This window comes from Mizuhopecten yessoensis, unplaced genomic scaffold, assembly GCF_002113885.1.
Source record: "Mizuhopecten yessoensis strain PY_sf001 unplaced genomic scaffold, ASM211388v2 scaffold8421, whole genome shotgun sequence".
Taxonomy (NCBI): Eukaryota; Metazoa; Mollusca; class Bivalvia; order Pectinida; family Pectinidae; genus Mizuhopecten; species Mizuhopecten yessoensis.
The window spans coordinates 257,781-282,614 of record NW_018407539.1 but is presented as its reverse complement, the minus strand read 5'-3'; the positions used below and the strand labels follow the sequence as shown (position 1 = coordinate 282,614).

Here is a 24,834-nt window from a genome sequence, read left to right as displayed (position 1 = left end):
CAAACAAATCATCTGTGTAATAAACAGACAAAAGGATGGATTACAAACAAACCTCTCGTGTAATGAACAGACAGAAGGGATTACAAACAAACCCCCTGTGTAATGACTAGATAGAAGGAAGGATTACAAACAAACCCCTGTGTCATAAACAGGCAGAAGGATGGATTACAAACAAATTCTCTGTGTAATGAACAGACAGGAGGATGGATTACAAACAAATCATCTGTGTAATAAACAGACAAAAGGATGGATTACAAACAAATCCCATGTGTAATGAACAGACAGAAGAATGGATTACAAACAAATTCTCTGTGTAATGAACAGACAGGAGGATGGATTACAAACAAATCGTCTGTGTAATGAACAGACAGAGGGATGGATTACAAACAAACCCCGTGTGTAATGAACAGACAGAAGGTTGGATTACAAACAAACTCCTTGTGTAATGAACAGACAAAAGGATGGATTACAAACAAACCTCTCGTGTAATGAACAGACAGAAGGGATTACAAACAAACCCCCTGTGTAAGGACTAGATAGAAGGATGGATTACAAACAACCCCCTGTGTCATAAACAGACAGAAGGATGGATTACAAACAAATCCCCTGTGTAATGAACCGACAGAAGGATGGTTTACAAACAAATCATCTGTGTAATGAACAGACAGAAGGATGGATTACAAACAAATTCTCTGTGTAATGAACAGACAGAAGGATGGATTTCAAACAAATCCCCTGTGTTATACATACTGGTCTCTTATTTTCTCTCATAAAAACTGTTAACATGTACCTCGCAACCTTGGACTGTGAGAAATAACAAAATGTGTAAAAAACAAATCTCCTTCACATGTAATCACATGAACTGAGTTGTCTTTATGTACGTACATGTTGTATGTTATTCTTGAATAACAACACACATACTTTCATACTTCTGCAATACAATATTCAGAATATGAAACAAATGCAAATTGAAGAATGGAGTGACAAGCTTTGCTAAGGCTACATTCTGTCTTCAGATAAAAAAAACAACAACCCGATGACACATAATTTTTTTTACATCCTACTTAAAGACCGTAATACATGTTGTTATTGCTCATTGGTCATGTAGGTGTGCAGTGTTAACAGCCTGGGTACAGCAGCTGTAACAGACTTGTCATTGACTACCACACACCAGTGATCTGTCTGTGCTGATGATCAGTGTTAACAGCCTGGGTACAGCAGCTGTATCAGACTTTTTATTGACTACCACACCAGTGATCTGTCTGTGCTGATGATCAGTGTTAACAGCCTGGGTAAAGCAGCTGTAACAGACTTGTCATTGACTACCACACACCAGTGATCTGTCTGTGCTGATGATCAGCCACAATGTGTACATCTGGTCTAACACACCAGGGAACTTACAGGTGTGTGTGGATGTGGATGTGTGTGGATGTGTGTGGATGTGGATGTGTGTGGATGTGTGTGGATGTGGATGTGTGTGGATGTGTGTGAATGGATGTGTGTGGATGTGTGTGGATGTGGATGTGTGTGGATGTGTGTGGATGTGGATGTGTGTGGATGTGTGTGGATGAAAGGGAATGGTACATTGTAGCCTCAGTAAGTCTGTAATAAGTAAGCGATCACATGTGGATACATATTTGATGTCTAGTTCCCTCTATAGGTCTGATTAAGTCAGTACAGTCAGGCCACAAGGTAACAAACACTATGAAGGATCAATTTTAGAATATACATCTCTTACAGATCCATATATGGCTCCAACGTTCCCTGGTTAAACCCTTCAGTTGTCATTTCAAGCACCTAGTAGGTAACTTATTCATGTAAATATTTGTAAGAAACAACATGAATTTTGGAGTATTTCTTATTCAGAACTCAAGCATAGAAGTCAATAATTACACACCAGTGCTGCAACTATTTATGTCTGAAAAAACTCTTCATTATCAATTATCAACCATGTCAGTTTTGAATATTTTATTTTTATTTTTCACTCACACACAATTTTGTTTCTTATTGTAATCCTGGTAACACCTGCCCAAACAGGACAGTTCTGGCTACTAACAATCCAATAAAGGTACAAGCTATACAATCAGGGTCAGTTCTGGCTTCTAACAATCCATTAAAGGTAGAAGCTATACAATCGGGGTCAGTTTAGCCTCATGTAAAACATGTTAATACAGTGATATACCTGTCCAATCAGACAATCCTTGCCCCACAGATAAACCTGTCCAATCTGACAATATTCGTCCCCATGCTTAACTTGTCCAATCAGACATTATTTGTCCCTCTGATTAACCTGTCTAATCAGACATTCATCGTCCCACTGATAAACCTGTCCAAAATGACATATATCCAATTCAGACATTCCTGGTTTTCATAATAAACCTGTCTGATTTAGACTTTCAAGATTTTTATGATAAACCTGTCCATCAAGAACATTCTTAACTATAAACTATTTCAAATTCTTGGCTTATATACCTGTCCAATCTGACATTTTTGGTATACATTTTAAACCTGTTTAATCAGGCACAAGGCAATCCTTTTAAAACCTGTCTAATCAGGGTATTCTGGCAGTTAAAAATAAATTACTTGCTTCCATATAATAAACTATACAATCAGACAATCCTTGGTCTTATATTAACATGTTGTATTACCAACATAATATAGTGTTACCTGTCTAAACAAACACTCTTGGCTAGCATGATTAACTTGTTTAATCTGACATTTTAGCCTTAAGGAAAAACCTATTTGATAAAACATCCACAACGTACATTTTAAATCTTTCTAATAAGACCATGCTGTCTTCTGTTATAAACAGGTACAGCTATACAGTATTGGCCTATATGAGCTGTCCAATCAAGACAATCCTGCATTCTAAGGTAAACCTATGTCACCAAGACAATCCTAGGTTTTAATTCTAAATCTGTTGAATTAGTCAAACAGAATCCTGGTAATACCTGTCTAATCTGACATCAATGACTTCAATAATAACCTGTCCAATTAGACATTGACAGACATGATAATCCTGTTGAACTAGCCAAATAGAACGCTGGTTATACTTGTCTAATCTGACATTTCTTGTTCTTATGATAACCTGTCTAATCAGACAGTTTTTCACTCCATCACAACATGTCTAAATATAAGTATCCTACCTGCTGATCATAAGGATGCACTAAGATAGCTGGAATTATAAATCAATAGACATGAATGTAAGTAGGCTGCTTTCTTACCATAGTATAACATACAATTTTGTACAAAGTTAATTATTATTCAAATCCATGATGTTGCTTGAATATAAACATGGTAATGGTGTCTGCCATACTTCCACTCTGATATTGACTACATCTCTGTGGCCCAAATACATGTAACAGGCATGCAATACCTACAGCTTAGGTTGTACTGTCCTGAGCAATGCACCAACAAAGTTCTCAGCGAACACATGTGTCTGTAGGTGTGTCATCACACAGTTACTCAAGGGTCAATACCCTGATCTTCATCACCGCACTGACCATCAGCATGCCGAGTGTAAGACAGTCATCAAATATTGTACACGAAAATTCCTCAACTCCAGAAAAAACCCTGAGGTAACATAATTAGCAGGTGATCAATACCAATGTTTATTTGCTCTGTGGCATGCATCATGTGTGTATTGTGTAAAACACTGCAAGGCAGTGTCTGTAGCTGTACTGTGTAAAACAATACCTGGTAAACACGAGTTAACAAGACAAAAACTTATCAAGTTATTATTCTCTTTTCTAAAACTCAAGCTTCAACGCCTAAACCAAAGATTAAAGCTGTTACAACTGTAAATTATCAGCTGCTGGCTATAATTTAACCTGTCATATTTCTTAACAATGATATGAACCTTAAATTTACTCCTTTGCCAATAACAAAGCTCATCATATACTGCCCTTTCTCTGGCTATATATACTCGACAGCTGGCAGCAGGACAAATGTAGGATGGAGCGTGGAATTATGTGTCAACCATTTCCCTATAGACTTGTACTAGATACGATAATTATAACATGGCACCCAGCCTAGACCGGCCACCAACTGTGCTACAGGATATTCAGTTACCTGATCAATGAAGGAAGGCCACTGAAGTTGTGTAATAACTAAATTTTCTGCTAAGGCTTCAATTAAAGACTATTTCTTAGAGTGAACTAAAACAAAATTTATATACTAAATGAAATAAAATCACAAATTCAAATTAGAAAGAAACTTTTTTAATCCAATTGCTTTGTGTAATGTTATACAAGTAACATAATTATACTCAAACAAGAATTTCAGTAAAAATTAAGTGAATAAAATGATTCTGATTGAATTTTTAACTTATATTCAGAATGAGACAGTTATACTTTCCTTACGTAAGAAATTCATAATGGGACACTAGGAAATGAGCCCTCAGTTAGCTAACTGATAAGCCTGCCAGGTCGGTAATGGTTGTCATACTGACATATCCTGGCAAGGCAACACTTATCACTTTCATAATATCTTAATCACAATTAAGTGACACACTGGGATAAGACCCCACACATCCCTCCATTCCTGTCCTGACCACTGAAACAGGCTCTTCAATAACTTCAATTTAAACCAAATGACATTTCTAACTGACCAACTTTAAAAAAAAATACATGAGCTATATAAGAAAAAGGTGATTTGAGTAGGTCATTTTGGTCTGCTGTCTGTTCTATAAGAAAACCATGCTACATACACTAATTATTCTGATGTCATGGTCAGAGGTCATATATAGTTGAAAATCAATTGCTCTAACCTATGATATTTTGAAATTAAACTTAATTGACTGGTTTAAAATTGGTTGTGAACGTTTTGATATGAACTGTTTGGTAAGCAAAAAATTTTTCCTAACATGAACAAATTTTGAGATTGCCAACATTCCCGAGTGTTCTTTGGTTGCCATGGGAACTGATTATAATCCAGGGGCTGACACTTGTTGAGTCAATAGGATGGGATTTTTCTGTCTCTTAATTGAGAACTAAAACATGCAGTTACAGGGAACTTTATCTTACAGATTCAGAATTCACTTTATTTCTATGAAGATTATAATCATAGGGTTTTCAAATGCAAAGGGCATGTATTTAGTATGTCTACAATTTTTGTTCTTTTTTTTTATATATACATATAAAATTGATGCAATTTTTATATACAAAATTGATGCAATTTTTATATACAAATATATAAAATTGGATGCAAATTCTGATAAAAATATTGAATTTTATATTTTTCAAAATTTTCCTATTGAAAGTATCCACAGGAAGTGAGGGTGGTTAGATCACAAGAAATAAGGGAGGTCAGATATTGTCCTCTGAAAAAGAATATGTAAATTTTTAACATAGTGTAAGTTAACATATGAAAAATGACAAGTTTCTTACCTGTGAGTACAGCCTTGGCGGAAGGGTCAGCCAGGTCAACTGCCATCTTGCCATCAGTGTTACGGATGTTGGGGTCAGCAAAGTGTTGTAGAAGCACTGTGGAAGTGACAGTATCATAATTATCATAGTTTACAGGGTGTATAGAGGAGATATCAGAAAGACCAACATCGTACAGGCTGTAACCCTGGGTATCAGGTCGCCCACTCCTATTTTTCTCACTTCGTGACCTCATTTTTAAGATTGATAATTCACTGTTCGATAATTCCTTCTGTAGTACCATTCAAATATTACAATAAAGCACATCTCCTTAAAATTTCCAAGAAAGCTTCATTTTCCACTTTTGTGTTTTTGTCTTTTGAGAATCCAAATAAAACCTCAGGATATTAATTGCACTGAATAACACACTGTGTTTAAAATTCCTGGCGGTGTTTAAAGTTTCCAAATAAAATCACACAAGTATTCTTTCATAAACCAAGGGAGTACATCCAACACTTGGTGATGATTTCTAAGAATGTTAGCACATCAATGTGACCGAGTCCTAATACATGTGGTCAGTAGGTAGCGACACAAACATGTACCAATGCAAGCTGTCCATACAGATTGAGATATACTCTCTTTACTCCTGTCACATGTGGTCAGTGAGAAAATCATAACACAGCTCACCATGGGCTTATCTACTCACTGGTCATCACAGGCCAGCTGGTGCACAGAACAGTGACCACTAGAAGCCCAGGTCACCTGACCCACAATATACCCAGAGCATGTATACTAGCCCTTTAGGGGCTCTCAGTTAATCAGAGAGATACTGTCTCTATAATTTGAACTCAAACTGTAACACAGTGGTAAAACAGTTGTAGGTATTTGAATAGTGTAGACTATGTACAGCCCCCCTGTCAACACAAAGTGGACATAACCTGACAAGTGTCACTAACTCCAGGTAAACAAATGATGTCATGCCTGGACGCACCACTGGGCACAAATAGGTGTCAGGTGGAAATCACATTACCAGGATGACCCAATCTAATTCAAGACACTTGTACTGTATCATTCTGGGTTATATTTTATAGACTCACTAAGACAACTCATCATTTCCTTGAATCACCAGGAGATTACTGTATAGGCTATCATTGATCACATTATATCCTACTTATATGACCAAAATAGTACAATTTATAACAGGAAGGAAAGTTTATGTATCAATAAATAGGCTATCAGTTACGTATAGGGTATTTAAGAATTACGTTTCCTGAGAGTATATTTCCTGAATCCTAGTTATCCCATTTGAAGCATGGACTTTTGGTATTGATATATTATAATATACAACTTATTTTCATTTGTTTATTTTAATTTAAAACATTTAATTTAATTTTGCAGTTTTGACAAAAATATCATGGTTTATTCCACTTTTTTTATGGAGTATGTCAACATTTTTTATGAATGCCAAAATATTTTATTGCTGACACAAATGTAAATAATAAAATAGGGTTGTGAATGAAATGAAGTATATGTATGGTATAAATCAAAAGGCTAAGCTATACTAGTATTCTCTTAAAATCAGTATAGTTTACCATAAATTTAAATTGCAGTTGATAAAGACCTGTAAGGAGTCCTTATAAGAAATCAGTCAGTGTCATAATGCCATTAGTTTCCAATACAGGAGATTGTAATCACTGTCCTGTCTGCTTTTCTATGGAGCATTGTTCTGAAGCTGTTGACATCTGTGTTCCCTACCTGAGGCTACATTACTATGTCCTAACACCTACAGCTGAGGGTGCCAGGCTACCTGTTCTGTAGTCAATGTCTACATCAGGGATCAATGGACACTATCTCACACAGAATGAGGTCATATATATGTTTTCTGACCCTCTGGTTGTAGAGTGTGACTGACCATGTTCCTAGACACCCACCCACATAGCCATAGGCTTTATAATCACTGCATCAGTGACAGTTATAGATCAACAGGATGTCAATACAATCTCATATACCTGTACACCCGTGTAAATCTGGAGAAGGTTTTGACGGTTTTATTGCTACCAATTTTATGCTTACCTCTTGATTTAACAAGTTTACAATAACTTTGAATTCCCATGGATCAAAATCATCAAAAAATTGTTTATTTTTTATCATACGAAAAATTGGAATCATATCATATGGAATCCTTTTTTTGGTCATTTCAATCATGAAAGAAATACATTATACAAATTCAGCTCTGGTGTGATAATATACAACGATACACTGAAACATAATCAGACTTTACTGTGTAGATTGTGCAGTTTGATTTAATCAACAGAAACCTAGATAATGTATCTTGTGTTATAGCAAATTCTCATGCAAATTATTTACAATAACATTATATTTGCGTTCTCTGATACAAAATTATCACTCCAGACGTCAAATTCTGTAAGGCATGATGCTTATAAAGCTAGGGCACTAATGTTTAAGACCTCCTGTGGTTTGATATGCTTATATAGTTATAGCAAAGTAATGACAAGTTTAGGTTCTCCATGATTTGTAATGCTAATATAGCTATAACATATTACCACTTAGACCTCCTGTGGTTTATTTTGTCTACAGCTATATCAACAATAACTTAGACCTCGAGCTCCTGTGGTTTATTATGCCTATAGCTATAACATATTACCACTTAGACCTCCTGTGGTTTATTATGCCTACAGCTATATCAACAATTGCTTAGACCTCCTGTGGTTTATTATGTTTATAGCTATAACATATTACCACTTAGACCTCCTGTGGTTTCTTTTGCCTATAGCTATAACATATTACCACTTAGACCTCCTGTTGTTTATTATGCCTATAGCTATATCAACAATTACTTAGACCCCCTGTGGTTTATTATGCCTATACCTATATCAATAATTACATAGACCTCCTGTGGTTTATTATGCCTACAGCTATATCAACAATTACTTAGACCTCCTGTGGTTTATTATGTTTATAGCTATAACATATTACCACTTAGACCTCCTGTGGTTTATTATGCCTACAGCTATAGCACACAATTACTTAGACCTCCTGTGGTTTATTATGCCTATACCTATATCAATAATTACATAGACCTCCTGTGGTTTATTATGCCTACAGCTATATCAACAATTACTTAAGACCCCTTGTGGTTTATTATGCCTATACCTATATCAATAATTACTTAGACCTCCTGTGGTTTATTATGCCTATACCTATATCAATAATTACATAGACCTCCTGTTGTTTATTATGCCTACAGCTATATCAACAATTACTTAAGACCCCTTGTGGTTTATTATGCCTATACCTTTATCAATAATTACATAGACCTCCTGTGGTTTATTATCCCTACACCTATATCAACAATTACTTAGACCTCCTGTAGTTTATTATGCCTATAGCTATATCAACAATTACTTCGACCTCCTGTGGTTTATTATGCCTACTGCTATATCAATTACTTAGACCTCCTGTGGTTTATTATGCCTATAGCAATATCAACAATTACTTAAGACCTCCTGTGGTTTATTATGCCTACAGCTATATCAACAATAACTTGGCCCTCCTGTGGTTTATTATGCCTACAGCTTTATCAACAATAACTTGGCCCTCCTGTGGTTTATTATGCCTGTAGCTATATCAACAATTACTTAGACCTCCTGTAGTTTATTATGCCTATAGCTATATCAACAATAACTTAGACCTCCTGTGGTTTATTATGTCTAAAGCTATAGCAAACAATGTCTTAGACCTCCTGTGGTTCTTTATGCCTACAAAGCTAGGGTAAACTTATCACTCCTGTGGTTTCTTAAAGATGTACCAATACAGCAGTGAGCTATAGCAAACTTTATCTTAAGACATCCTGGTGTTTGTTAAGCCTATATATTTTTTAGAATTTGCATATCATCTTATTTCAAACTTTTGTATGAGGACGCGTGAGTATGATTGGTGTTTGTTGGTGGAAATTCATGTCCGTGAATTGTCATATTATGTATTTATGTGTTACATGTGATGAGGCCAACTCTTAGCCAATGACTGTTTGTAATCCTCATAAAACAAATAAAGAATTATATAAATATAAGTAAATTAAATGACTAAGATATGCTATTAAGAACAGAATTTACTCACCAATACAAACATCTATTTTCCCTTTGATTGCAGCCTCGTGAAGAGGCGTGTAGTTCCAGTTGTCACGCGCGTTGGCATCACCCCCATTGCGTAATAGCAGCTGTACCACTTCTGCATGTCCGAATGAACATGCATTGTGCAGAGATATGAGTCCGCCATCGTCCTTAGCATGGACGTTTGCTCCACACTCCAATAAATGCTCAACAACGTCCTTCCGTCCAAATCCTGTCAATGACAGAACATTTGCACTTTGATTAAAACATGTGTTTACTATTCTCTCCTAACCTCCCACATCCCATTGTCCTTTTATACTTAAGAAATAATCAACATATTCTACCACGTCAAATGTAACTAATTGTAAAGTTTTACTGTCTTATAAGGCGACATGACCTAGATAATTCGATATGCAAATTAAACGCTGTCCTTAAGCTTTTGCGCGTGCAAGATTTATCACGTGATCGTGTTGCCTCGTTTTAACTTGATCAATGTCGCGCCAACATTTCTCAGTGCTTAGGGTTGGGATTCCCGGATTGTGTTTACTTCTAAAACCATCATCATCGTACCAATACCAAGCAGATTTTCTTGGAAGTGCCAGTGATACAACATCATACGATAGGCCTGACATGAGTTGGCATATTAAGTTGGTTGCCATGACGTGATGGAAAGTCGCTGACCGGCTGATCATGACGCGACCATCATCGATTTCACAAGACCGCTGTGTTTTGCAACCACTGTTCAGACCGATGCTACTTTTTGCAACATTATTCTTCACACACGGTATGTACACTGTAGGCGAATGCTCGACATCACTTTGATTTTTTGAAAGCAGATGACGTTTTGCAGACCAAAAACAACTGAACACGTGTGACGTCAGATACATGTACGATGTTTATTTCAATCAATCAAACATTGGCATGCTATCGACATCGTTCGTCAAAACATGAAATCAATGCTTGACAGTACGTACACACACTGCACACATCGTGAAATGTACGGCACCACCAAGTGAAGTAAAAACAGAAGTAATTGATAATTCACCATTTTGTCTTCAGACCTGTACATTTTAAATGTCAATAATTAATAAACCATTTTCATTGCACGGACCCACATACTTTAGGTCTATAGATCCGTGTAATCTTTTGAATGGCAGGCCTGTCAAATATTTTGATCCCACCTGACAGTTAACTATTTTTGTTAATTCATGATAAAATATGAGGAGGTTGTTGCAACAGCATGCGTGCGCACTATTTTACGTGCATTGGTTATTGGCACATGCATGGTATATCGCTCAATAATGCACTCTTTTTAACCAATGAAAACCGTCGTTACATCACAGACATGGTAGAATGTAAAATAACCCCTTTCTTAAATGCAGGTTAAAACAAAAAATCTCTATTTATAAACATGGATTTTCTAATCAAAGTTTCTTGCCTACCAACTCATTGTGGTTGTAAAACTTATTTAAGTCATATATTGGAATTTTAAAAAAATGGAATTTTACAATAGCTGCACGCATTTAACAACAAAAAGTTTCATTTAATAGATGTTTGCGCTGAAAATTCCCAAATGCCTTGCCAAATGGTCCTGTTTTGAAATAGCTCAAATTATGGCCTTAAACTAAAGCTACTAAATAGTTAATAAATTGGCAGTGCTTGTCTTATGAAGATGAGTGTATTTGATTAGTTGTCACAACTCAAACTGTCAAAACGGTTCAAACAGACTGGTATAATAATGAAAACGTATCTGGATAGATAATATGAAACGTTTTAATTGAAAAATACATCAACTTATAACGGACCTGATAAACTGCATATTCGATTCATTTTCAATGTAATAAATCGGTATCGTCTATCGTGTCGGGTTTCAAGACAGACGGATGTCGTACGTGTGTCAGCTGTTTCAACTCAACCTTTTGTTTTGTTTGTCAGCAATTTGTTAGTATAATTTCAATAAATCCCACAATTCTTCAAAGAATCATACACTTCTATTATCATAAGATGATACTGTTATAAGAATCAGCTTTAATATCGCCATTCAGGAGTATAAATTAGTCAAATTAACACTCATGTAAACAATAACATCATTCCAAGGAGGGAAAGGAGACAAACCTGCAGCGAAATGAAGAGGGGTTGACTTTCTTCCAGCAGTATCCTTCGCGTTCACATTATGGTGGTTAACTAGTTTCTTTACTTTGTTCAAATCTCCATTTCTACAAGCTTCAAATAAATCTCGACCTGGATCGTTGTGAGACGGAGAACTTGGTTCATTTTGGAGCATGGAGCGACGGCCCGTCGCCATCTTTAATTTTCGTAACTCACGCCAAAATAACGGTTGCAAACGAGATCTTTTTCAAGCTTTTACGCGACAACGATTTCGGTTCGAAGGTAAACTGGGAAGAACTTTGGAGGGCCACTTTATACCAGTTTATGAAACATACCAACGCTAACACATTATATTTGTCACTTCTTTAAAATGCAATATGAAGACTGTGATTATTTAGTTTGAAAACTACTGTAAACTCTGCTTTGAAATGCCAAAATTGCTTTATAGCTCACGGAGTCATCTCAAAACGTTTTACTGATAACAGGTGTCCTTTTAGAGGGGCCGTTTCAAAATGTATTTTGTGCAGATCTACCAGTTTGGACTGTGTATAACTCCACAAATTTATCAACGAGCAATTAAAAAACATCAAATAGCATAATTTCACTTTAAAATTACCTGTAACATATCAAGCTGGATCACTTAATTATGATAAAACTTGAAAACAGTTTTTCCAAAGCTCCACATTTTCCAATGGATGTATTTATTTTATAAAAAGAAAATCAAATCATTGCAGCTTTTCACTATATTCTGACCTCTTTGACTCTAGCTCTGATGTTGAAAGCTAATAATTTCACTGCTTTGAACAAACCAGATAGTATACTCATACTCTGCAATCAAGCAAGATGGGGAAGATACAGGCCAAAAATCATGATACTAAATTTTGTATATGCTCTGCCTGGGGAATCCTGGAGGTACTCCCTGTGTACCAATACACCTTAATTCCCACCGCTGCCACCAAATGTAACGTGCAGGCCAACACCAATCCAGCCACTGAGTCTGACCATGCTGACTAGTTCAGCAACATTAAAGTTTTGTCGGTGGCAAGATGCGTCCCATCATGCTACATGCCGAATGTCATGACCCTTCACCTCTTGGTTATACAGAAGTTGTTTAAACATTTTGATGGTCATTTTCATTTATTTGGACAAACCTGATAGCCTTTTAACCAAACATGCTACCCTTTGCCTCTTAGTTGTGTAGACCATAGTTGGGCTTGTGCTCTACTATAAACAGAGTTATAGCCCTTTTTCAGCATGAGTCATATTGTCCATTGAATATCTTAATAATCTTGTCATCTACAATTGAAAAAGTTAAACTCCAAATTCACTACTTTGTCTATTTTCATTTTCTGTCAGTATTTCAATCTGTGTAATTTGTTTTTTATGCCACACTATATGTAAAGAGTTATGGCCCTTTGTTAATGTTAAACACCAAAGTTTTCCAGAGGTTGGGGACTATAAATTGCTTATGATACTTTGCCTTGTGGAGAATTCATTTAATCTTGATTTTTTCCCCCATTTTTCTCTTGTGTTGAAAGAGTAAAACATGACAACCAAATGTCTAAGATGGGGGATCTGTGGTGCAGGAAAGATCTCCAACGACTTCTGCTCTGCCATGACAACACTACCTGATGGAGAACATAAGGTACCCACTGTTGTATTTGTCAGATTTATTGATAAAAATGTTAGGGATTCAGTACAATCGATTTAGAGAACACGTCCAGGAAGTCCACAAAGAGGCCTTGTATTGCAGGAGATCTGTTAACTATTTCACCCCTGAAATTCCATAATGAACTATTCCAACCTTTGAATTGTTTCCCAATTTATATTAATAGCAAAGAATTGTACAAGAAAGAAATATATTTATTACAATTTCTCTTTTCACAAAAACATCACCACCACAGAAATTCCTGGTTTGAAGCAGGTAACTTATCCCCTGCACCCTGACTGGCCATCAAAAGAGTGCTGGAAGTAACTTACAATGTTTTAACTCCCGAAAAAAGGCCTGTAATTGCAATTGTGTTAATATAGAGGAAATAACATAAACTTCAAAGGAAGAGTATTCTCAAGGTCTATATTCAGTAGAAAGTTAGTGTGCCTATCTTCCTTAACAGTGACATCCCTTGTTGTATATTTGTGTAGGTAGTGGCAGTAGCCGCCAGGAAGCTGGAGAGTGCCAAGGAGTTTGGTGACAAATTTGGGTCAGAGGTTGCCTACGATTCTTATGAAGCACTATCAAAGGATCCTAATGTTGGTTAGTAATATGTTATTGATATTTCTGAGAGAATTTTGACACCCCTACTTCCCTACTTCAACTGAAGTAAGAGGTATATATGGTATTCACTTTGTTCAGGTGTGCATGCATTCTTCCATGCTAACTATTGTTTCTTGGATGTATCTAAGCAACTGTTTCACAAATGGGCATTCAACTTTGTAAATAGGTACATCATAGGATGGCAGTGTGTCACATCGGAAAAAGAGGTCATTGCGACCTCTATTTGTCCTATACCTTAACCGCAAGTACTTTGTACAGTGTAATACAAGTTTCCAAAGCAAACATTGACCACCATTTCATGTATCAACTTTAAATTTAGTGTGACTATTTTATAGTCAAAGAATATGTTGGGTTATAAAGTTGGTTCTCTTCAACCTCATTGTGGACTCGAGTTTAAAATACAGCATAGATGTAGGTTTCCATAAGGTATCATACCTTCTATTTCATGCGATGAAGACAGATTTGTTGCTAAGATCAGGTGATCACAGTAAGGTGTAATAAAATGAGGTTCATGAGGTGAACATCCAACTATTTGACCTTGACCTCAACTACCCAACTCTATGTAGGAACAGATATGGTTGTGGTGGGGTGTATCCATGAAGGCCATACTAATCTAGTTCTTATAAATATCATCTATATTAACACCAAACACATCCTGTCCTGTGACTTCTTACAGATATTGTCTATATCGGCACCATCAACATCAATCATATGGAGTTGAGTCTGATGATGTTAAATGCTGGGAAACACGTTCTGTGTGAGAAACCCATGGCCCTCAATATGAAACAGGCCAAAAGTGTTCTACAACTAGCCAAGCAAAAGAACCTCTTCTTCATGGAGGTAAGCTGAAGTGAAATAGGATGTTTAGTACTTTATCATTACACATGCATGCACAAATCTGCTAAGGGGAAATGTGCTACATTCTGCATTTTGAATTGAGTTATGGAACAAAATAAGAAGTTTTCTTTTAGCAGGGATTTGCCAAGTTAAAACAGAAACATCAGGATGAATTTTATTATTCTCACCTGACATGGAAACAAATTGAAGATCCTTTTTGTCATATTGCAATGAATGCAAGTAAAAAGATGTTTTCTGTATCTATTACAACATATCTATGGTTTCTTCAATGTCACAGTGTTCAATGTGATGTAATGTGTTGTTTTAATTATAATGCACAATAAGTGTTTTTTTACATGAAGTTCTTTAAACACCCTTTTTTTGGGGGGGGGGGGGGGGGGTCCTTTATTTTCACGGATTTGCTGAAATGGTCAATTTTGGTTTATTAGGTCTAGTGGCAGCATGAAGTGATACAGGTCAAATTCACGGTTTAATTTTCAGGCTACATGGAGCAGATGTTTCCCAATTTATGAGAAGATTAAAGCAGAAATTGCATCTGGTAGCCTAGGAGATGTGGAGTTGGTGACGGCCAAATTTTCAATTCCTATCAAGGATGTTGAAAGAATTAAAGAGAAAGCGTTAGGTGGAGGCTGTATGATGGACATTGGCATGTACACTGTCCAGCTGGCCTGTATGGTGTACGATGAAATGCCAGTGAAAATAACGGTGGATGGAGTACTCAACGATCAGGGTACGCTAATTATAACTGTTTCATTATAAACAAATTGACCCCCCAGAAGACTTAATTTTTGTTTTCCCCGACATTACCAACACAATATCGCTACCAACCCATTGATTTAGTTCCTGTTGATTTTAGTTGAGTTAGGTTTGACGGTGGTATGCCTTTTAGAGAATATTTTACCTTCAGGGTTTACAAATGACAGTAATCTTTTCAGGTATAAACTCACTGTTCTCAATACCCACATTTGAAACAAAGTTGTAACATTTTGGTTTTAAGTTTTGTTGTAGTTTTAAATCCCCCCGATATAAAGGAATTGTGAGCTTAATGGATGTTTTGTTTAGCATCAATTTTCAAACGATTCTTATCGTAACAACCATGGGGTTTAATCATGATTCTTAACATGTACAGTACAGCGCATAGAAATTACTAATCCGTCGCGTTCACTTGATGACCAATTATCTGTTTGGGTGGCCAATCGCGGTGGCCTGTCACCCAAAACCGACATCAGGGACCTTGAAAACAGCGTCATCGCGATCCCTGATGACAAATGTCACGTGATCATGTCACCAAAACATGCGGTGATAACTACACCGCGGTTCTTCAAAGCAGATTGTCCTCCGCGAATCATGATGATGAAGCCCCAATGGTCACGGTTACGCTGACCGGTTTTACCTGTGCTAGCACGACAGATAATTTAGGCTGGAGTGTGCTGGAGTGAAGTCAGTTTATTCAGACAAATCAGTGTGAGCCACAATGAAAGCTGCATGGGATCAATTCTGTTAACAGTTTTGAATGACTGGTGCTACAGAACTCCCAGACCTAGAGTTGTGTTATCAGATACCAGAAATATGAAAACTGAGGGTAATGATGTCAACTAAATTCTTGTCAACATAATCAGATTGCACCAATATGAAAACTCATGGAGTTGAGGAAAATTTAAGACTCTTGGTGAAATCTGAGGATCTGAAATGTTTTATAGGCTACATTCGCGTATTCCGGTTGAAACGGTACGTGTGGCGCAGAAATTTTCGACGATAAACAAACACACTTGAACCGTTCTATAAGCAGAGCTAAAAATCCACAGTTTCGGAGAATAAAAAACAATATATCAAGAATATTATGCCTTTCTCTCATGCTTCCACTAAATTACATAACGTATCTTAAAAATTACATGTGACTTGACATTGTCAGCATTTTAGTTTCGGTCAGGTACGTCTGGACCCCTCAATCTACACGCACCAAATTTTCCTGAGGTTATCCTCGGTCCAAATCTGTACCTGTCGTTTTCTTTACAGGTTCAACCGGTTCAACCGTTTGAACTGGATACGCAAATGTAGCCATAATAGATAGATCTGGTAAAATAAAATAGCCCAATGGCTTTTCGTTGACAGGTATGGATGAGGGAGGCTGTGTCATCCTGAAGTATAAGGGAGGCGGGATGGCTAATCTGACTTACTCTGGTCGTACCTGTGTCACTCAGTGTTCTGCCAGTATCAACGGTACAAAGGCCAACATCGAGGTAATCAGTGACAGGATCATTTCTACATGAAACGCTGTAATGTGTATGCTGGGAATTGTGTGAAAACAGTTTATTACTTGTGTACATATCACACTTATTGCACAGACGTCGTGTATATACCACCCTTTATTTATTCATTTATGTGCACATTGAGATGATTATCTTCTTGCTTAACGTATAATGGTGATTGTAAGCCTTTGTGTATATCAAATTTAACTAATACTGTTATGTATATGTTGTAAAGCGCTTTAGAGTAATTTTAAAATTATATAGGGTGCTATATAAATGTTGTATATTATAATTATCATTATTATAACATAACGACTTTGTTGTATGATGAATACACCAATGACATTTGTTTTTGTGTATTGTCTCATGCAATAAACTTACGGTGACATCAGAATTAAAACAACACATGACATCATGGTCGATGTTGATGAAAAGAAATACATATAAGACCCTGTATAATAGAGTACTTAAAAATATGCATAAAATTTGGAATTGAAAACTGGCAAACAAAAAGCTTCTGCTTGTACATTTTGCAGGTTTAATTTCCCCGGAAAATTCCCAGTCTTGGAAACTGTCTCCATAGCTTCAAATGCAGGTGGAATTTTATTGTGAAATACGGTTCTGTATTTCCTTCAAATTTGATAGTTCTACAACCTTATCTGTTGATTTGTCTTACCTATAAACTGTTGTCGTTACTACATGTGCACACCGGATATGTTAGTGACGATCCCTGCATGTAATGTAAACATCATTCATGTATTATAGTGTTGACATGATAACACGATTCATGCATGTGTTATTGTGTGCTGTAAACATCATTCATGTATTATAGTGTTTACATGATAACATGATTCCTACATGTGTTAGTGTGTGCTGTAAACATCATTCATGTATTATAGTGTTAACATGATAACATGATTCCTGCATGTGTTAGTGTGTGCTGTAAACATCATTCATGCATGATAGTGTTTACATGATAACATGATTTCTGGGATATTGTGTAAAGATAATACTGAAAATATACAGGATACAAAAAATATCAAAACATTTTGATGAATTTTTCATACAATTGTACTACAGATTTCTACATCTGCCCCATTTTGAAATTTTCAAGGATTAACTTTGAAAAGTTACTTCACATATGTCATTGAAATAGCAATGATTTCGAGCATGCTCCTACACAGTACAAATGTCAGTGATACAATAATGATTTGAGCATGTCATTTTGCACCCTCACAATATTTGGAATGTTAAAATAAAGACCATAATAGTAAAAAAAAACTGTCATTTCATTAGATACCCGACCACTTCTGGTGCCCAGAGAAAGCCACATTTCCATCAGGCGTTGTCACCAATGAGGTTCCTGAGGGGCGGCACCCCTTTAACTTCATCAACAGTGGAGGAATGAGGTACGAGGCAGACCATGCCCGCAAGGCCATTCTTGAAGGTATGTTGAACTTATTGTAACTTTATATGGTAGTGTTTATACATCAAATATCTCCTATTCATCTGCAGTCTAGATATATCATATTGAGCTATTTGTGAATGATGAAGTAAATATATAAACCTTCAGATTTAATTTGGAATACAGTTGAAGCACATTAATCCCATCGAGGTTAATCAGGAAAACTAAAACTCCAGGCAACAGTCAGGTTTCCACAACATTAATTGAACTCATTAACCCAGAAATTTGCTTTCTGGACCTGAAATAGTCACATTCCTTATAACATTCAATCTCCAGGCTGGAAATTTTGTGTAGGCAGTAAACATTTTTGGTAAAGTTGAAATGTTCCAGCCTGGCTCCGTGAGCACGTAGTCGTGTTTGACAAGACTCTGGTGCCGACATGGTATCTCATTGTTAATGGACACATTTATCTGTTAACAGCAATTAACATTATGTACATTCACACAAAGTATTAAAAATAAATATGTCATGATCTGCAAAAATTATGTCTTGTTTATCTGGATATTTTCTCTGGGAACCAATGTGTTGAGATCAGCGTGGCTCCACTGGAACTTGTTGATTGATGCAAAAAAATCACTAAAACCATACTTAATGTCAACTCTCCCTATTTAGGAGGGAGACACCCATTCGATTTGCTAAAACTATTTGTACATTCTAAGATATAATGCTTTCATCAGAAAGAACAATTTAAGATATGTCGTTGTAAAGAGTCCTTTTGTCCCTAGGGGGTGAATACACATTTTATATAGATTTTAATTTTGAGAATGCAGAATCTCTCACATGGAAATTTCAAAAATTTGGTAAGTCTGTAAAATCCTGATACTGGTAATGAGCTGCCACGTGAACGCTGGCAGCCTCTTCACATATATACATGAAATAACTCTGAAAATTGATGTCTTCAAGTTTGGAAACCAATTATGAACCGAGGCTGACTTCAGGAAAATTTGGAATGTGTAGATTGAGGGGTATGGGAATGTAGCCTTAGTCATTTCATCAGCGTACCTATTTAACCAATGTAGCCTTAGTCATTTCGTCAGCGTACCTATTTAACCAATGTAGCCTAATCATTTCGTCAGCGTACCTATTTAACCAATGTAGCCTTAGTCACTTCGTCAGCGTACCTATTTAACCAATGTAGCCTTAGTCATTTCGTCAGCGTACCTATTTAACCAATGTAGCCTTAGTCACTTCGTCAGCGTACCTATTTAACCAATGTAGCCTTAGTCATTTCGTCAGCGTACCTATTTAACCAATGTAGCCTTAGTCATTTCGTCAGCGTACCTATTTAACCAATGTAGCCTTAGTCATTTCGTCAGCGTACCTATTTAACCAATGTAGCCTTAGTCATTTCGTCAGCGTACCTATTTAACCAATGTAGCCTTAGTCATTTCGTCAGCGTACCTATTTAACCAATGTAGCCTTAGTCATTTCGTCAGCGTACCTATTTAACCAATGTAGCCTTAGTCATTTCGTCAGCGTACCTATTTAACCAATGTAGCCTTAGTCATTTCGTCAGCGTACCTATTTAACCAATGTAGCCTTAGTCATTTCGTCAGCGTACCTATTTAACCAATGTAGCCTTAGTCATTTCGTCAGCGTACCTATTTAACCAATGTAGCCTTAGTCATTTCGTCAGCGTACCTATTTAACCAATGTAGCCTTAGTCATTTCGTCAGCGTACCTATTTAACCAATGTAGCCTTAGTCATTTCGTCAGCGTACCTATTTAACCAATGTAGCCTTAGTCATTTCGTCAGCGTACCTATTTAACCAATGTAGCCTTAGTCATTTCGTCAGCGTACCTATTTAACCAATGTAGCCTTAGTCATTTCGTCAGCGTACCTATTTAACCAATGTAGCCTTAGTCATTTCGTCAGCGTACCTATTTAACCAATGTAGCCTTAGTCATTTCGTCAGCGTACCTATTTAACCAATGTAGCCTTAGTCATTTCGTCAGCGTACCTATTTAACCAATGTAGCCTTAGTCATTTCGTCAGCGTACCTATTTAACCAATGTAGCCTTAGTCATTTCGTCAGCGTACCTATTTAACCAATGTAGCCTTAGTCATTTCGTCAGCGTACCTATTTAACCAATGTAGCCTTAGTCATTTCGTCAGCGTACCTATTTAACCAATGTAGCCTTAGTCATTTCGTCAGCGTACCTATTTAACCAATGTAGCCTTAGTCATTTCGTCAGCGTACCTATTTAACCAATGTAGCCTTAGTCATTTCGTCAGCGTACCTATTTAACCAATGTAGCCTTAGTCATTTCGTCAGCGTACCTATTTAACCAATGTAGCCTTAGTCATTTCGTCAGCGTACCTATTTAACCAATGTAGCCTTAGTCATTTCGTCAGCGTACCTATTTAACCAATGTAGCCTTAGTCATTTCGTCAGCGTACCTATTTAACCAATGTAGCCTTAGTCATTTCGTCAGCGTACCTATTTAACCAATGTAGCCTTAGTCATTTCGTCAGCGTACCTATTTAACCAATGTAGCCTTAGTCATTTCGTCAGCGTACCTATTTAACCAATGTAGCCTTAGTCATTTCGTCAGCGTACCTATTTAACCAATGTAGCCTTAGTCATTTCGTCAGCGTACCTATTTAACCAATGTAGCCTTAGTCATTTCGTCAGCGTACCTATTTAACCAATGTAGCCTTAGTCATTTCGTCAGCGTACCTATTTAACCAATGTAGCCTTAGTCATTTCGTCAGCGTACCTATTTAACCAATGTAGCCTTAGTCATTTCGTCAGCGTACCTATTTAACCAATGTAGCCTTAGTCATTTCGTCAGCGTACCTATTTAACCAATGTAGCCTTAGTCATTTCGTCAGCGTACCTATTTAACCAATGTAGCCTTAGTCATTTCGTCAGCGTACCTATTTAACCAATGTAGCCTTAGTCATTTCGTCAGCGTACCTATTTAACCAATGTAGCCTTAGTCATTTCGTCAGCGTACCTATTTAACCAATGTAGCCTTAGTCATTTCGTCAGCGTACCTATTTAACCAATGTAGCCTTAGTCATTTCGTCAGCGTACCTATTTAACCAATGTAGCCTTAGTCATTTCGTCAGCGTACCTATTTAACCAATGTAGCCTTAGTCATTTCGTCAGCGTACCTATTTAACCAATGTAGCCTTAGTCATTTCGTCAGCGTACCTATTTAACCAATGTAGCCTTAGTCATTTCGTCAGCGTACCTATTTAACCAATGTAGCCTTAGTCATTTCGTCAGCGTACCTATTTAACCAATGTAGCCTTAGTCATTTCGTCAGCGTACCTATTTAACCAATGTAGCCTTAGTCATTTCGTCAGCGTACCTATTTAACCAATGTAGCCTTAGTCATTTCGTCAGCGTACCTATTTAACCAATGTAGCCTTAGTCATTTCGTCAGCGTACCTATTTAACCAATGTAGCCTTAGTCATTTCGTCAGCGTACCTATTTAACCAATGTAGCCTTAGTCATTTCGTCAGCGTACCTATTTAACCAATGTAGCCTTAGTCATTTCGTCAGCGTACCTATTTAACCAATGTAGCCTTAGTCATTTCGTCAGCGTACCTATTTAACCAATGTAGCCTTAGTCATTTCGTCAGCGTACCTATTTAACCAATGTAGCCTTAGTCATTTCGTCAGCGTACCTATTTAACCAATGTAGCCTTAGTCATTTCGTCAGCGTACCTATTTAACCAATGTAGCCTTAGTCATTTCGTCAGCGTACCTATTTAACCAATGTAGCCTTAGTCATTTCGTCAGCGTACCTATTTAACCAATGTAGCCTTAGTCATTTCGTCAGCGTACCTATTTAACCAATGTAGCCTTAGTCATTTCGTCAGCGTACCTATTTAACCAATGTAGCCTTAGTCATTTCGTCAGCGTACCTATTTAACCAATGTAGCCTTAGTCATTTCGTCAGCGTACCTATTTAACCAATGTAGCCTTAGTCATTTCGTCAGCGTACCTATTTAACCAATGTAGCCTTAGTCATTTCGTCAGCGTACCTATTTAACCAATGTAGCCTTAGTCATTTCGTCAGCGTACCTATTTAACCAATGTAGCCTTAGTCATTTCGTCAGCGTACCTATTTAACCAATGTAGCCTTAGTCATTTCGTCAGCGTACCTATTTAACCAATGTAGCCTTAGTCATTTCGTCAGCGTACCTATTTAACCAATGTAGCCTTAGTCATTTCGTCAGCGTACCTATTTAACCAATGTAGCCTTAGTCATTTCGTCAGCGTACCTATTTAACCAATGTAGCCTTAGTCATTTCGTCAGCGTACCTATTTAACCAATGTAGCCTTAGTCATTTCGTCAGCGTACCTATTTAACCAATGTAGCCTTAGTCATTTCGTCAGCGTACCTATTTAACCAATGTAGCCTTAGTCATTTCGTCAGCGTACCTATTTAACCAATGTAGCCTTAGTCATTTCGTCAGCGTACCTATTTAACCAATGTAGCCTTAGTCATTTCGTCAGCGTACCTATTTAACCAATGTAGCCTTAGTCATTTCGTCAGCGTACCTATTTAACCAATGTAGCCTTAGTCATTTCGTCAGCGTACCTATTTAACCAATGTAGCCTTAGTCATTTCGTCAGCGTACCTATTTAACCAATGTAGCCTTAGTCATTTCGTCAGCGTACCTATTTAACCAATGTAGCCTTAGTCATTTCGTCAGCGTACCTATTTAACCAATGATGGGAACAATCAATGCTTAGCTGTAGGATCAACATGATTATATATTTTTTTACATCATAGGTAAAAAAGAATGCGAGGCCATGTCCCATCGCCACAGTGAGATGGTAATGACCATTACTGATGAGGTCCGCAAGCAACTTGGTGTGGTGTATGATGTTGACTAAAGCATAGAGTTATCTCCCTTCAATATTTCTATGTTGGTGCCATATATACTTTACTGTTATAATTGAGGTAATCTATGATTAAGTTAACTGTTCATATACAACATGAACAGGTGAATAAGTGACATAGTTGTTAAATCTACATTTTTATAAGTTAAATGATTAATGTATACAATATTTTTAAAACTTCTCAGTTTTATCTCTTCCTTTACCTCTAATAATTGGAAGAAGAATGTATTTTTTTACCTATTACAGAAAATGTTGTTGATTTTTAAGACAAATAAAATGTTTAATTTGTTTGTTTCTTTGTGTTTAACTTGAAGTAAGATTGTTGAATAACTAAAATGGAAGTCCTAGTTGGAGTTTTTTAATTTCCAGACCATTTTTCAATCTAAAATATTCAAGCCAATGAGGTATTTATATGAGGGGATAACTTTCTTTTGATAGGGGTATCAACATGTAAAATTAAGAAATGTAAACTTCTGTATTCTAAGGTAATATTCAGAAACAAAAGTGCGGAAGGAAGATAGACAGACGCACATTCACCCTGATTACCATCTATGAGTACGATGAGTATGAGTACCTATATCTCTAATGCAGGGCTGTAGTTAACGATTTACCCATTAGTAGTAGTGATGCGACAGAACAGGAGGCCATGCCAAGTCTGCACTTATTACCTCGAACCCATTCCACTTGACATATACATTGTGGCAAACCCAACAAATGGCCAGTGACCTGATAAGTACTCTCTGAACTGGAGTTTTTCTGATGGATATATATAACCTGATTTGTGAGGTTTGTATCCGAGCTCAGCTTTGTTGTACTTTACCCAATACAGCCCTCGTAAACCAAAGTAATATAAAATCTATTGTAAAGTTTAACATTGTATTTAAAGATGTACTCTTCTGAGGTTTCAGTCACGTTCAAGTCTCGTTTTGATCTGGTGTAACGGGTTTTTGTAATATTTAACAAATTACGATTGAATTAATAAGAAAATACGTCAAAAAACTAGATGCCTGTTGTTTGTAGAACTTTTTTTACAGAGATTTAAAACAAGAGGCCCAATGGGCCTGCATCGCTCACCTGGTATAAAACTCACACTTGTAACCTTAAAAGTGATCTGAAATAAAGCTGCAGGCAAAATATCAGTATTTATGATTAAAATTCATTCAAAAGACCCGTTATTTGTTTTTTGAACATTTCACCCCTGTGATTGAAAGTCGAACAAAGTCATTATGTTGAACACATTGTATAGCCTTTCATCTCAGGATGCAACTTGCAAAGTATAAACATCCTGGGACCCATGGTTATTCAGAAGAGGTTGTTTAAAGATTTTAAACAAATTTGACCCCTGTGACCTTGAATATAAGTCAAAGTCATTCACTTTAACAAACAAAGTAGTCCTTGATCCCAGCATATGCTACTGACTAAATATCAACATCCTGAGCCTTTTGGTTATTCAGAACAAGTTGTTGAAATATTTTGAACAAATATGATTCAAGGTCATACATTTAAACAAACTTGGTAG

The 24,834-nt window shown here is 36.7% G+C and overlaps 2 protein-coding genes across 3 annotated transcripts in view; one reads left to right on the top strand and one right to left on the bottom strand.

Annotated features, from left to right (window-relative positions):
• Window positions 1–11,814, bottom strand: part of LOC110455908 (tankyrase-1-like) — a 31,133-nt gene extending 19,319 nt beyond the window's left edge. The window contains exons 1-3 of the mRNA XM_021506337.1: window positions 11,609–11,814; window positions 9,501–9,725; window positions 5,388–5,483 (exon numbers count right to left, since the gene is read on the bottom strand). Of these exons, the coding sequence (XP_021362012.1) occupies window positions 5,388–5,483; window positions 9,501–9,725; window positions 11,609–11,798 (511 nt within the window). The 5' untranslated portion in view covers window positions 11,799–11,814. The remainder of the gene's footprint in view (window positions 1–5,387; window positions 5,484–9,500; window positions 9,726–11,608) is intronic.
• LOC110455909 (trans-1,2-dihydrobenzene-1,2-diol dehydrogenase-like) lies at window positions 5,512–23,603 on the top strand. 2 transcript variants are annotated; one of them, XM_021506339.1, is made up of 8 exons: window positions 5,512–5,523; window positions 13,141–13,247; window positions 13,745–13,856; window positions 14,554–14,717; window positions 15,216–15,465; window positions 16,848–16,975; window positions 18,281–18,431; window positions 23,206–23,603. In XM_021506339.1, exons 2-8 carry the CDS (start codon window positions 13,149–13,151, stop codon window positions 23,307–23,309), a joined length of 1,008 nt encoding a protein of 335 aa, XP_021362014.1. In that variant the 5' UTR covers window positions 5,512–5,523; window positions 13,141–13,148; the 3' UTR covers window positions 23,310–23,603. The 2 variants fall into 2 exon arrangements, with proteins under 2 accessions (XP_021362014.1, XP_021362013.1); XM_021506338.1 differs by lacking the exon at window positions 5,512–5,523 and adding an exon at window positions 11,839–11,884 and having other exon boundaries at window positions 13,140–13,247.
• Window positions 23,604–24,834: the final 1,231 nt, after the last annotated feature.

Bases quoted from the DNA above. Each gene is read 5' to 3' on its own strand.
- LOC110455909 (XM_021506339.1), top strand. From the start codon at position 13,149: ATGACAACCAAATGTCTAAGATGGGGGATCTGTGGTGCAGGAAAGATC. The intron at 13,248-13,744 runs GTACCCACTGTT...ATATTTGTGTAG, and splicing joins TACCTGATGGAGAACATAAG to GTAGTGGCAGTAGCCGCCAG. The intron at 18,432-23,205 runs GTATGTTGAACT...TTTACATCATAG, and splicing joins CCGCAAGGCCATTCTTGAAG to GTAAAAAAGAATGCGAGGCC.